Here is a 13,863-nt window from a genome sequence, read left to right as displayed (position 1 = left end):
GAAGTCTCAAATGTTGCCATCAAGGATTCTTAAAATCAGAGACTGTTGGACTCAGAGGGTGTACTGATCAGGTCAAATAGGGTCAGAACCTTGGTAGGCCTGACCACAGGGCCATAGCCCCCACCCCTGACCAACAGAAGAGGCATATTAAAAACCCTCCAGGTTCTGAGCCAAGGGGCCATGGAGGGACAAACAAGTGCTGGAGAGAGATGCTGAGTGTCCTGCTGAGGGTGAGAGGTAGAGAGGCTGCCATGCTCAGGTCCTACTGTCCCTGCCCAGGCAGGAAACTTCCATGGCCTTTTGGAGCTCCCACTGGCAGGTGTCCTTGGAGTCCATCCACTAGCCTTGGCTGGGCCATGGGACCTATTAATATCTATTCCTAGGAGCTGGGCCAGCTAAGGCCCACTAGCCCTTAACTTCTTGGGTGGGGGTTCGAGGTCCTAGCTGGAAGTGTTTGGTGAGGGGTAGTCTCTGGGGCGTGTGTTGGGGGACAAATGGAGAGGTGGGAGCAGAAGGCTTTGTCTCTGAAGGCAGGATCTGCCTCTTTTTCCCCACTGCTCCTTCTGTTTCCCTGTCTCTCCTCTGCCCCTTCACCCCTGACCTCACCTCCCCCATGTCCTCCTCCCATTTTCTGTTGCAGGGAGCCATCCTCACCACCATGCTGGCCACCAGGAACTTTTCGGGTAGGTGGCGGGACCTCAGAGTCCCCAGCACACCCTCTACTGATCTGTGAGAGCAGTACCCCGTTGGATGTTTGGGTGCCTTCAGGCCAGAAGGCCAGGGAACAGTGGGGGTTATAGAGAACTCTATGGCTACGGGCTTACCTCACTTGCCACACACCCGCACTCAGAAGTAGGAAGAGGTCAAAGGTTGTCCTTCCCCCCCACTCTCCCAAACCCCCATTTCATAGCAGGGCTGGGGTTCTCAGACTGGGCCAGTCACAGGGGAAGGCTTCCTGAATGCTGAAATCCAGGTCCAGGTTGGACTGAGCCGGGCCCAGGGAGTAACAATATTCTCTATGATTGGAGCACTATGCTAAGCTGTCCTCATGCATCCTTCAGATGGCTTTCATGACATTGAAGTGAGGGGGCTATTGCCATCCCTATTCACTGGATGAGGAAACTGACACTCAGAGAGATGAGCTCCAACTTGCCCCAGCCACAGTACAAAAGAGAGGCAGAGGCCAGACTCAACACAGATTTGACCAGCCCCAGAGCAAGTGCCCTTAAACAGCCTGGGTCACCAGGGAGTCCAGAGGAGGAACCTCCCAGGCCCTTGGCCAAAGCTGAGTTGGTTAAGTTGGGGACTGCCCAATTACCTGTGGCATGTGGCCCCAAAGAGAGCAGGAGAAGGGATTAGTGTTAGCGCTTAGCAAGAAACTCCCCTTGGCATGTTAGAGAACAGCAGGGCCAGCGCCAGTCAGTGGCTTCTCTCCGGAGCACGGAGCACGGGAGGGCTGACAGGGCAGCTGAGCCGATATAGCTAAGCTCACCCGAGGGGCCCTCTGGCTGGGGCCTGGCCAGCAGAGAAGTCTGCAGCGGGTATGTGGCTGGCACCACAGCAAGAGCTCAGCTCTGAGAAGGGTACAGCCCTAGACTCACTGAGAGGGCCCACCTGCCACGTTAACTAGCCAGGAAAAGGGAGATCCAGAGGTGAGAAGATACTGGCACTCAGTCTTCAGCTTGCCCCATCACACTGGACTGCCTTCATACCCCTGCCCTGGACGAGGATCCTGCAATTCCTTAAACTGAAAGATGAGCTGCCCAGACAGTCAGCGTCTTTTTTTAACAACTGAAGCACCCTGAGGGAACTTCAGCCCGGAGCTTACAAAATGGTGACCTGTGGTCAGATCCAATCTCGATATGTGCTCTCTGGGGCCAGTGACTATTTAAAAGTGTTTTGGAACTGGCTTCCAGCCCTTAAACATCAAGAGATTTCGGATAAAGCCCCAGATTTCTGACTTCCCTTGGAAATCAGAGTATTAGGCATCACTCGACTTGCCATTCCACAAGCAGCATGGGCTGGGCCTGAGTGTGCACCCTCCTCCAGGAGGCGTGCTTCCAGTTTCCACAGCTACAGTTCCAGGTCTCCTTGATCCTGAGGCTGCATGGGCTGCCTGTGATTTTTGCATGTCTCATACATGTGAGAGAGAAGGGCTTATTTCTTGTACCAGATTCTACCATAAGTAAGAAAATGAAAGACAGTCTGAGAGAGCTGTGTGTTTTAAGAAAAAGTAGAGAGACTATGTATTTGAGGAAATGAGGTCCTTGCCCTTGGCTAGCCCTCTTCTCTCATTTATATTAAGTAAGTTACAGTAAACTGGCCATTGTAAGTTTTTGAGTTTGAGATCTCATTCTAGTCCAGTGTCCTTCCTAACCCTCCAGATTTCCTATTTTACAGATGAAGAAACTGAGTCCCCAAAAAAGGAAGTGACTTAATTATTGACAGAGCCGGGGCCTGAACCAGCCTTTTCCTTCTAGCCTTTGCTTCAGCTAAGGTTCCCAGCCCAAGGGCAAGGTCTTGGGACACCTCTCTACTTCAATCTCCCAGGAAGGACTGAGGTGCTGGGGTTAGCTTTGAAATACAGGAAGAGCCCTGGGTTCTAGTCCTGACCTGATGTCAACTCACTTGCCTGACCTTGGATGGGATAGGTCTCACCTCAACTTCCTTATCTGAAAAATGGGCCGGCTGAGCTCTGCTTATCCTAAGCTCCCTTGAGCTCTAAGGAGACACGTGCTGGAGAAAGGACTTCATCAGCTGTGGTGTGTGGGAGGGGCTGTTCTGAGGTCAGCCCAGCTCTTGTGTTTTCATTCTGAGGCTTCAAGGGATGTGGGTGGTGGAAGAGGTGGAAAGATCAGTCTGGAGAAGTTAGGGGCCCCTGGTTCCAGTGGGCAGCTCAGAAATGGGAGCTGCATAGGAAAGGGACACATAGAGGAGATGAAGCTAGAGTTAAAAGTGAGGACTGTGGGCTGGAGGGAGCTTGTGGAAAGGTGAGAGAGAGCCTTGGGAATGGGAAGGACCAGAAGGGGACCACAAACCCTTGCTTTGCAAGAAGGAAACTTTGGAATGGAGCCTGGAAGGAGTTGTAGGTGGAATGTGAGAGGTGACTGGCAAGAACCCCTGAGACACTGATGTCTGTACCTTCCCCCCTGCCCCCTGCTCCCAAAACATCCTCTCAGGCCACCAGGAAAAAAAAAAATTATAATGGCTAGTGTTTACTGACCATCTACTGTGTAGGGGTCAAGTGCTCTGCTAAGCACGGTATATATACCCTGCTGCGTTTAACTTAAGGCATTAGCTCAAGGGCTGAAGCAGCCGGATGCCAGGCTGGGCAGGGCTGGGCATTCCATGCCATTTCCTGGCTGTGGCCTCTCGGAGGGCTCTGGCCAGGAGGCCGGGAGGGAGGGAAAGGGAAATGACAGAGGTCAAGGCCTCCCTGAGAATTGCTGCACAGCTTTCTCAGCCACCAGGATGACAGCCAGTCCCAGTGCGGGGACTCCCAGAGACTGAGTCTGCTACCCAGGAGGAAGGCTGGGGATGGGTGTTATGGTAGGGGTAGGCCCCAGAGGGGGGCATCTGCTTCTTGTCACCAGCAGAAAGCGGCCTGCAGCTGTCCGGAGTGAGTAGGCAGGGCTGACACATGACCTCCACAGCAGCATGGGGCTAAAATTAGAGAGGGCTGGGGCGGGAGGAGTGTCCAGCCCCGGGCTAGGCAGTCGGGCCTCCTCCGGTTGGCCACCATCAGTGTGGGTGGATCCAGAGGGAATTCCCAGGCTGAAGCAGCACCCCCACTGCCCAGGACGTGCTGGACACCTTCCTTGACCTATGGGGCCAGAGGGTCACGCTTGCAATTGCTGAGAACCTGGGGAGCCCAGGCTTACCCTGGGGCCACTGGCTGCCCTGGGACGCTGAGGAAGGAGGAGGAGGAGGAAAAGGAGGAGGAGAAGGAGGAAGTCCCCCCAGGATTGCTGACCCGGCTCTGTTCCCCTCACCATCTGCCCACTGCTGCCCTGTGGATGCTGCTCTTCCTCACCCTGTGGGCCCTGGTGCCCTGCCTGGTGTTGTTAACCCTCTACTTTCTCTCCTCCACAGGAGGGAAGAGTGGAGGAAACAAGAAGAACGATGGTGTGAAGGTAAGCTCCCTGGGAGCTTGCAGAGCCTGCTTCCAGCAGCGTTTCCTCCAGCAGGCACCGGCTGTCAGGACTGGGACAAAACCAGGCCCTGCTTATGGTGTTCTGGGCAGACATGTCACACCTGTGGCCTGGCTGTCAGCAGACTCAGAGACCTGGCTCAGAGACCTGCCCTCTTACCTTGAGTGTGGGGGGGATTTGGTGGGGGTAGATGGGAATGGGGGTTGAAGGAGGGTGGGAGGGGCAGGTGGCCTGGGATTAGGGAGGGTGCAAGGAAAAGGACAGGTCCAAAAGTTCTTCGGGGCTGGTTACCTGGTGAGCTAGAGGGTGCAGGAAGGGACAAGGATGGCCCTGAGGGAGGGCTTCCTCCTCCTGAGTGTGGGTGGCTGGAATGGGCCCCTGACCTGCTGCATACCCTGGCCTAGCTCACAAAGCCTATGGAGGACAGCCAGCCATTCCTCTCAGCTCTGGAACCTAGAGGTGTTCCCATATCAAAGGCCTGCCGGTTCAGTGCCAAGAACCCCGTCCTGCCCCCCTCATTCCCCTGTCAAGCCCTAGGGGCTCGGGGAGACCCAGGCCTGCCCTCTGTCCCCACCCCAGATGCCCGAGCTACTTCCCTCCACTTCTGCTGAGTCTTCCTTCCTCCTTCTTCTTTCTTCTCCCTCTGCTCTCGGGGGTCTGGCCCCCTCCTCTCTGCAGCTCCCCACCCTCCCGTGCCACTGGATCGCCTTATGGGTTCTCCTCTCTTGAGACCCTGCCTTTTTCTGGGCTCAGAGCCCTCTCTCTGGCCAGGGTCCTAGGGCTGGGCTCTGCCTGGGACCCTGGGAGGTGTGGATGCTTTTCCAACAGAGCCACCCAGGTGTGCTGATAGCTTCATTCATGGTGGCATTTATGGTCTCAGGCTGCTGGCTTCACTCAGTTTGGGGGTGAGTGGGAAGGGTCCAGGCTGGATGTCAGAGATTGGGATGGGGACCTCCCTTTTGCCCTGAGCCCTTTCCAGGTTTGAGTTTTCCCATGGGTACAACAAACAGGAGTAGGAGGGATGTGGACCTATGATTTCCAAGATTTTGGCTTTAAAAACAGATAAAAAAAAGCCCTATTCAGTCATTCTCCCTTCTCATCTTGGGTGTTTACATGGTTATTAGTCTAAGTCAGTGATATTCAAACTGAAGGGGAGTCCAAAGGTTCTGGGGAGACATCTCCTTTAGCACATGGGGTACGTGGAATGAGAAAGGGGGAGGCCAAGTGGATAAGAGTGTGGGCTTCTCACGCCCATATCAACCAGAACAGGTCTGTGCAATGGCCATTGTGGTGGTTAAGAGTGCCTGGGTGGGCTGACAGAGTGAGGCCTTGGGCGGTGACTGAAATTCCCTGAGCCTGAGTCTCCTGATTATGGCAATGAGGTTAAAATGGGTTCCCAGCTCAAAAGGCTATTTAAAAGAATTTACACAGACACTGTCTGCATACTGAGGGCTCAGCAGAGTGCTGGCATGTGATACATGTTCATTAGATGTCAATCAGTATTATTATTATTATTTATCTGTTTCATGTATTGGACTTTTGGGTAAGATTTCTCTTGAAAACAAAGCTTGTTCAAGAAAATATTTGGAAAACCAACCCAATTTATAAAGTTAACATACCCATCCCAAATCCTGGAAAGGAATTCAGAATTGAGTTCTGCTTTTCCTGTTGTTTTGGATCACCTCTGAATAACATGCCTTGCACCTCCAGTTTGGAAGGGTAACAGAGGGATGGCTACTTAGCACTCTGTGCAATGTGGGGGCTGTGAGTTTTGAGTGGGGCTTTCTGGCCCCTAAGGAGCTTTGGTGGCACAGTGCCTAAGGCATTTGACTGCTAACCAGAAGGTTGGCTGTTCAAACCCACCAGCTGCTTTGTGGAAAGAAGATGGGTCGATGTACTTCTGTAAAGATTTACCACCTTGGAAACCCAATAGGGGTCATTGTGAGTTGGAATTGACTCAATGGCAGTGGGTTTGGTTTTTGGTTTAGCTCTGGCTCCTGGTGTGTAGGCCCTGAGCTCAGGGGGCTAGGCCCCTGGAGAAATCCATCTCCCTGGCCCCAATTTGGGGGTGTTGGGGCACAGACCATGGGCACCAGGGGCTGTGGTCCAGATCAGTAGAGGAGAAAGGAGCAGAGGGAGAGAGCTGTCCTCTCTGCTGGCTCTTGGATGTGGGTCTAGAAAAGGCTCACTGAAGAACCACTGGGGTTGGGGTCAGGAGACTTCCTCAGGTGAGTCTTGGGATGAAGTTCTAGTCTGGTTCCTCTCAAGGCAAGGCCAGCAGGTGTCAGAGGGAAGGAGTCTTGTGGTATGGTGGGGTGGGGGTGGGGGACTACAGGTTCACATGTGCACCTTGCTGACCAGAGTGCCATGGAGGGACTTCTCAGGGTGGCCTGGGCGTGGAGGAGAAAGGCCAAGGCTATACCAGGCTCGGTCATCTCTTTGGCTCAGACTGCTTCCCTTCCTTGCATGGAGGAGGGAGGAAGTCCTGCTGGAAGATGGGGCCTTGCCCAGGATTCAGGGAGCTCAGCATGCAATATATTGCTCCCCTGAAGGAGCAAGTTGAGAAGTTGGGTGTGGGTTCCAGCTGGCATTCACTACTAGTGGTCCCTGAATTCAGGTCAGGAAGGAAAGCTGCAGGCCTGAGTGTGGGCACCAGCGCTCCTTCCCTCAGAGGCCCTGGGATCAGTCCCACCACTTGTGGGAGGGACAGAAGTTGTTATAGGGCCTGGTGGAATCCTTCCTTAACTGACTGAAATTCAGCCAGAGGGGAGAAAATACATGGTCTTTCTGCAACTTGGTCCTAGAAATAAATCAGCAATTTCATTGGGGGCTTAGCTGAAGAAACAGTGGTTGGTTCTAATGCTGGAGGAAAACTGGCCCAGCTGGAATTACAAGAGATATGACAGAAGACTGTACTTTACAGACTTTTAAAGGCTTTTCATGGCTAATTTTGACCTTATTCTGTTTCTACCATCCTTGCTAACTTTAGAACCATGCTTCCATGTGGTTCTAAGAGACATGATTCTACTTTCTGTGAAAGCCTTTTGTGAACTAAACTTTGAAGTGGTCAATGTGAGATTCTTAGTATCATCATCATTTGTGATTCAGGGAAATTGACTCTTCCTATCACTTGACTGCTGACCAGAAGCCTGGTGGTTCAAACATACCAGCCACTCCTCTGAAGGAAGATGGGGCAATCTACTTCCGTAGCGATACTGTCTCGGAAACCCAAGGAGGGGTCGCTATGAGTTGGGTCCGACTTGACGACACATAACAACAACAACACATCACCAAGAAGCAATGCTCCCCCTAGTCACCCCTAAAAAACCAAAACCATTCCTGACAAGTTGACTCAGATCCTTAGGCTTCTACTTTTATAAGGAGAATATGACTCCTCCTACCCTTTAACTCCACTCACTGCCCCTGTTGGTGTCCCATCCGTGCCATCGTGACCCCCCCATGTCCCATCCTGTCACTGTGCGTCCGAATCTGATGCAGTCTCTGCTCTGTGTTCCCTCCCGTGTCCCGCCTGGAACCTCCTGGCCCCCACTCAGCTCCTCAGGTTTCTGCTGACAGCTGAGCTGTGTGGGCCTGTCCCCTTCCCCACACACGCTGTGCCTGGCCAGGCTCCAGCCAGGGAGTGAGGCTGACACTGCAGGAGAGGAGAGGAGTGGAAAAGAGAGGAGGGGAGAAGAGAGGAGAGAGAAGAGGAGGGGAGGGGAGAGGAGAAAGGAGGTGCTGACCTCAGGCTGCAGAAGACACACTGTCCGGCCAAGCTAGAGAAGGTGCAGGGCTGTGAGCATTTACATTTCAGATGCCCACTGGGCCAACACACTCACATCTGTGGAGGCCCTGGATGGGGAGCATAGGATCTTAGGCTCTTAGATCTTAGAGTCAGAAAGGCCAGAATTTAGATCTGTGTGCCCTTCAAGGACTATTCAGTACATTTCCCCAGCAAAGGCCTACACTTGAGGGCATTTCAAGTCCCTCTTCTGCTCCCCGCACTGTGCAGTAGGGAAAGAGGCCTGTTGACCTCTCAGATGTAAGTGTATCAAGGGTAGAACAAGCCTTTTTGGAGAGGGGCCAGGCTGTGGGTGCCCAGAGATTGAACAGAGGAAAGAGTTCTGTCCTCAGGGCCTGGGTTCCAACCTCAGCTCTGCTAGTAGTGGCTTATTGAGAGTCTTTGGGCAAGTCACTTCCCCTCTCTGGGCCTGTTTCTTCTCTGTGTGACTGAAGACTTGCAATCTTTTATGACTGGTCTTTAAGACTCCTGGCTCAGAAAGCTAAGAGAAGGAAAAGATAATCTACATTTGTCCTTTTTCTTTCTCCTCTTTCTTTGGTTCGATAGCCAACATACAGGAAGCTACAAATGCCCCAGAGCTAGAGCAGACTAAATGACAGGCCAAAAGAGTCGAGTTCTAGGCTCAGTTTTATTTCAATGCTCCCTTTCTCTGTAAGCGTGAAGGAGCTGAACAGCTATGAATGCAAGCAGGATTTCAAAGGTCACTTAGAAGACTGGCCCTGCTTTGGAATCACCTGGGGATGTTGCTTAAGATGGAGATGCCCCAGCCACACCCCATTATTATGATTATTTAGTAATCCACTCCTTCTCGGAGGGAGTCTGGTTCTGTACATTTTTTGACAAGTTTCCAATATGACTCTGGCACTCAACCAGGAGTGGTTGAGGAAAGATGTTGGAAGACAGCCTAGAAGGAGCCATAGGGACTCATCTCCTGATCTGAACACCTTTTTGTCCTCCAAGAGCAATGGAATCTGAGAGCCTTAGGCAACTGGTATCCAAGACCCAGGATTCAGTCTCCCCATCAGAGCTTGGCATAGAAGGCAGCTCTGGTCCAAGGGAGAGTTGGCCTGGAGTATGATGGTTAGATTAATGAGAGGCAGGCAGATGTCAATGACACCATAGGATTTCAGGATGAGAGAGGACTGGCCCTGCCAGGTCAGCTGTGGCTGGTGATCCTGACTCCTTGCCCTGACGTCAAGCCGGCAAAGGACCACAGAGGATGACCCTGAGGCCCATCCTCCTTCCAAACCTTCCTTGTCGTTCTGCTGCTCCCTGCTGTTTTCACTCTGTGTCTCTTCCTGTCCCATCTCTTCTCCTTGTTTTTCCAGAAAAGAAAGTCCAGTTCCAGCGTTCAGTTAATGGTGAGTGTCTGCCGTCTCCTAAACGCCGGTAAATGCTGGGCCTCGAACCCTCGCTCCTGCCTTGCTCCTGCAGGCTGCACTGGGAACCTGGGGCGGGGAGAGGGTGCTCAGGGCGTGCTTGGTACGTGTGCATTGTGTGACAATATGTGTGTTGTGTGTGTGTTGTTTGCGTGTTTCTGTTAACACCTCCAACCTCATGGCCCGGACCAGCAGCCTGATAGTAGAACAGAGAGCTCTCTCTGGTACGAAGGTGGATTTGAACCCAATCCCATGTCTAGCCCTTGGCTTCTCGCTTCACCCTGCCCCTCTGCTCTAGAACTCATCTCAGGGCTTGATTTTTGCCAGTTGTGGCGAGGGTGGGGCTTGGTTTGGCAAAATGGCAGGCACCATGGAGGTCCTTCTTGAGCTTCTGCAAGGCTGCCCAGGGCCTGCTGGGAGCAAAGGAGCCACCAGCCCCTGCTTTATCTGGGGTCCAGTGGTGACATGGTGGCCCACATTCCTCTTCTTCTGATTCCATTGCTGTCTCACTCTGTTGTGTGGTTTTTCTCCCCTCTGAAAAGCTCATCCTCTCTCACACTGGTTCTTTCCTTCTCTCTCTTCCTCTCCTCCCACTGCGTGCATTCCTTTCCCATTTTATGGCCGTCATGGTGTCTCTCTGCTCCTCCACATCCCCTTCCCCTTTGGTCCCTTGAGCAGATAGGACACAGACACCCCCATCCTACCCCTTCCAGAAAGGCCAGGGTTCTCCTTGCATCCATCCCTTCATCCCCACCCCACCACCAGCCACCTGCTTAGCTGGGCCCTCCCCTCCTCAGGCTTGAAAGTCTGGCAGGGTTTTCAGCACAGCATCCGGATCGCAGAGCCCAGAAGGCTTGTAGGCATCGGGCCGTATCATCAGGCAGCTGGGGCAACCCCCAACTGGCTGTGCCTCATCCTGCTTCCCAGGTGGGCTTCACCATCTCCTGTGTTCTCTTTGGCAGGAATCTTCAGAGAGCACTAACACCACCATTGAGGACGAAGACACCAAAGGTAGGGAGGGGCCTTGCCTTCAGTGTCTGGGCCCCTGGGCTTCTTGGGACCAGCTGGGCTGACATCTTCACTGACAGTGTCCAGCCTGAAAGGACTCCAATGCCAATCTTGTTTCCTGCTCTCTGCACAGCACAGAGCCCCCACTTTGGATCCTTACAGATGGGTGCATGCAGGGCATTGCTTCCGCATGTGGGGCACTCAAACCACTGCTGGTATTTTAGAGGTTCTGTGTTTATTTTGATACATGTTAGAAAAAAAATTAATATATTTAAGTCATAAATTTATGGTTGTTGTTGTTGTTATGTGCCATCGACTCAGACCCGACTCATAGCGACCCCTCCTTGGGTTTCCGAGGCAGTATCACTACGGAAGTAGATTGCCCCATCCTTCTTCCAAGTATGGGTTTGAACCACCAGCCTTCTGGTTAGCGGTTGAGTGCCTTAGGCATTATATAAAATTTCCTTCTGAAATAAGTGTATTTAAGTTTTTTTTTTTTTTTTAAGTTGATTAACACACACACACACACACAAACCCTCAATAATAACAGTAGCGAATGGGGTAGCAAAATTCATAATGTTCAATTGACTGGAAAATGGAAAACACAGTTTAAAGTCAACCAGAAACTCGGGGCCTACTGTAGCTGGTGGTTAACAGCCCTTGAAAGTTCTCAGATAGACAAGGGAGTAAACACCCAGATAACTGGCCAGATAGTAAGAGAGGAAATAATGACAATAGCAGTAGTCGTAATGGCTGCCATTTGTGCGATGTGTGGTACACAGCAGACGCTGTTCCAAGTGCTCTGTGTGTATTCACTTAATCTTTCCAACAATCTGATGAGGTAGGCACTGTTACTCCATGCTATGGCCCAGGAGACAGAGAGCAGAGAGGTTGAGTAAATTCACCCAAGGTTGCATGACTCAGAAGGTGTAGAGTCAGGATTTGAACCTGAGCAGTGTGGTTCCAGAGCCTAGCTCCTAATCCCTACTCTGGAGGCCTTGGCGTGTAGAACATGCGCTCGGAGCATGGAGGAGGGAGGGGGAATGCCAGCTGCTCAGATGGGTTAGCAAGGCCCTGCCGGTTCTGCCATGCCTAGCTTGCCTTGCTCCTCTAAGACAGGGACGGGCAAATGCTGGGGTTTCACACTCGGGTGTGCCAGAGAATCTTCCTTTGAAATATAGAAAAAGTCTGTCTACCAGGACCCCCTGGGGGCTCAGCTATACCAGTGTAGATGTTTTTCAGGAGTTTAGATATTTTACTTGGAAAGGAATACAATAATTGGAAACAGAGCATTTTATCATGTAATATGTTGGTACAATTGCAATCCAGGCTTCAAAGCTGTTTGCCATTCCTAAAACCATGAGTTCCTCCTGAGTGTGCCAGGATGGCCTGGAAGATCAGCCCCCCTCTGTGGGTCAGCCAGACCTCTCAGGTCATTCCCAGTTGAGGGTGGAGGTTACTCCATCATCATAGCCTGTCACTAAGCAAATCATTCTTCTAAGATGGCACCCGGGAAACCTTGGCACTGGGGATAAAAATACACTATCCTATTGAGACTGAGGGAACCCCCAAATTTAATGCCTGGAAATAATAATCTTTAAATCTTGAACTGAAACTCTCCCATTAAGCCCTCATTAAACTAACCAGTTTTAGCTCAGTTCATAATGAATGTTTGCTTTGAGCACAGCACTTTTATAAAGAATTATCTATGTGAGTGTAAACTGACAATGGTTCATGTATAGCATACATGACAACTTTAAGGGGTAAAGGGCCTAAATGAATGGTGATGAAACTCTATAGGTAGAGAGAGTGGTGACACAACATGAGGGATGTAACCAATGCTATTGATCAACTGTTCATGTTGAAACTGTTAGTGGATATATGTGTGGTTGTATATATTGCCACCAAAAATACATTATATATATATATATATATATATATTTAAAATACATTATCTGAAGAATTCCTTATTAAGGTCAAGTCAGTATTCTGAGTCCCACAAGTATAATTTGCTAACCACATTCTTGGCCCAGTCCATGTGGACGCCAGCTCCGTTAGTCTGTAATGGACCAAGACATGGCATTTCTAAGACATTCCCCCATATTTGAAGGTTGCTGCCCCAGTGGGAGGAGTTGGTGCTGGGTTCTGAGGAGAACCGGCTTGGCCTCAGAATCCTAGCCTTTGAACAGACAAGATCCATGGAGGTGATCTGGCTTTGTGTCTCCCCACTGGAGTTCATTTGCTGGGTGACCTTGGACAAATTACTTGACTTTTCTGAGCCTCCATTTCCTGAAAGAAATTATTATAAAGTACTAGTCTCAGGATCACTGCTTAAATGAAATGAGAGGATGCATGCAGAGTGCTCACACAGTATTTGGCACATAGTAATTTCTTAATAAGGAGCTCTGCTGGTGTAGTGGATAAGACATTTGGCTGCTAACCAGGTCAGCAGTTCAAACCCACCAGCTGTTCCATGGAAGAAAGATGGGGCAGTCTGCTTCCGTAAAGATTTGCAGCTTTGGAAACCCAATGGGGGTTGCTATGAGTTAGAATCAACTTGATGGGAGTGAGTGGGTAATTGCTTAATAAATCTTTATTTCTGCTTTTCAAACTGGAGTTTGTGTTTGGATGACAGGAAGCCACATAGAATCTTCTTTGAGCATCAGTTTTACTCAAAGATTATTTTAAGGCAAATGTTTACAAGTTAAACAGACAGGGAGATATTATGGAATAGAACACAAAATTTGTATGTGTAATTAATGCAAAATATGAGATGTTAGAGATATTTTCCACTTGAGGTAATGGATTTTGGCTGTATCCATGAGACCCCAGCATTTGCAATCATTACCTCTGCTTTAGGGGGGATCTGAATGGAAAAATTTGCAAAATATTGCATTTTAGCTCACCCTTTGGTGCAATAGTTAAGTGCTTAACTGCTAATGCAGGGGTTAGAGGTTTGAACCCACCCAGCAGCTCCGTGGAAGAAAGATCTGGTGATCTACTCCCATTCTATGGGGCAGTTCTGCTCTGTCACAGGGGATGGCTACCAGTTGGACTGGACTCAACAGCACACAACAACACCATGCCCCTTTTACAGAGAGAAATCGAGGCCCAGAGAGGAGAAAGGGCGTGTCCAAGTTATTAATGGCAGAACTTGGACCCTGTTCCCTGCCTCAGTCTACTCACCAGTAAAAAGCCTCATGAAAGAGCCCTGGTGGTATAAATGGTTAGCATTTGACCACTAACTGAAAGGTTGGTGGTTTAAACCCACCCAGAAGATCTGTGGGAGAAAGACCTGGAGATCTGCTCCTGTAAAGATTGTTGTTGTTGTTGTTGTTATGTGCCGTTGAGTTGGCCCCAACTCATAGTGACCCCTCTTTGGGTTTCCAAGGTGGTATCACTATGGAAGTAGATTGTCCAACCTTCCTTCCGAGGAGTGACTGGTGGGTTTGAACCGCCAGGCTTCTGGCCTAGAAAACCCCATGAGGCAGCTCTACCCTGTCACAGGGGGTCACTGTGAGTC

General features: G+C 50.7%; 1 protein-coding gene across 1 annotated transcript in view; it reads left to right on the top strand.

Annotated features, from left to right (window-relative positions):
- Positions 1–13,863, top strand: part of CAMK2A (calcium/calmodulin dependent protein kinase II alpha) — a 76,557-nt gene that overhangs the window by 47,736 nt on the left and 14,958 nt on the right. The window contains exons 12-15 of the mRNA XM_007943612.2: positions 641–683; positions 4,093–4,133; positions 9,282–9,314; positions 10,295–10,343. Coding sequence (XP_007941803.2) covers positions 641–683; positions 4,093–4,133; positions 9,282–9,314; positions 10,295–10,343 — 166 coding nt within the window. The remainder of the gene's footprint in view (positions 1–640; positions 684–4,092; positions 4,134–9,281; positions 9,315–10,294; positions 10,344–13,863) is intronic.

Source organism: Orycteropus afer, unplaced genomic scaffold (genome assembly GCF_000298275.1).
Source record: "Orycteropus afer afer isolate SDZICR_OR568_19922 unplaced genomic scaffold, OryAfe1.0 scaffold00110, whole genome shotgun sequence".
NCBI classification, from domain to species: Eukaryota; Metazoa; Chordata; class Mammalia; order Tubulidentata; family Orycteropodidae; genus Orycteropus; species Orycteropus afer.
This window is presented reverse-complemented; position numbering and strand designations above follow the sequence as displayed.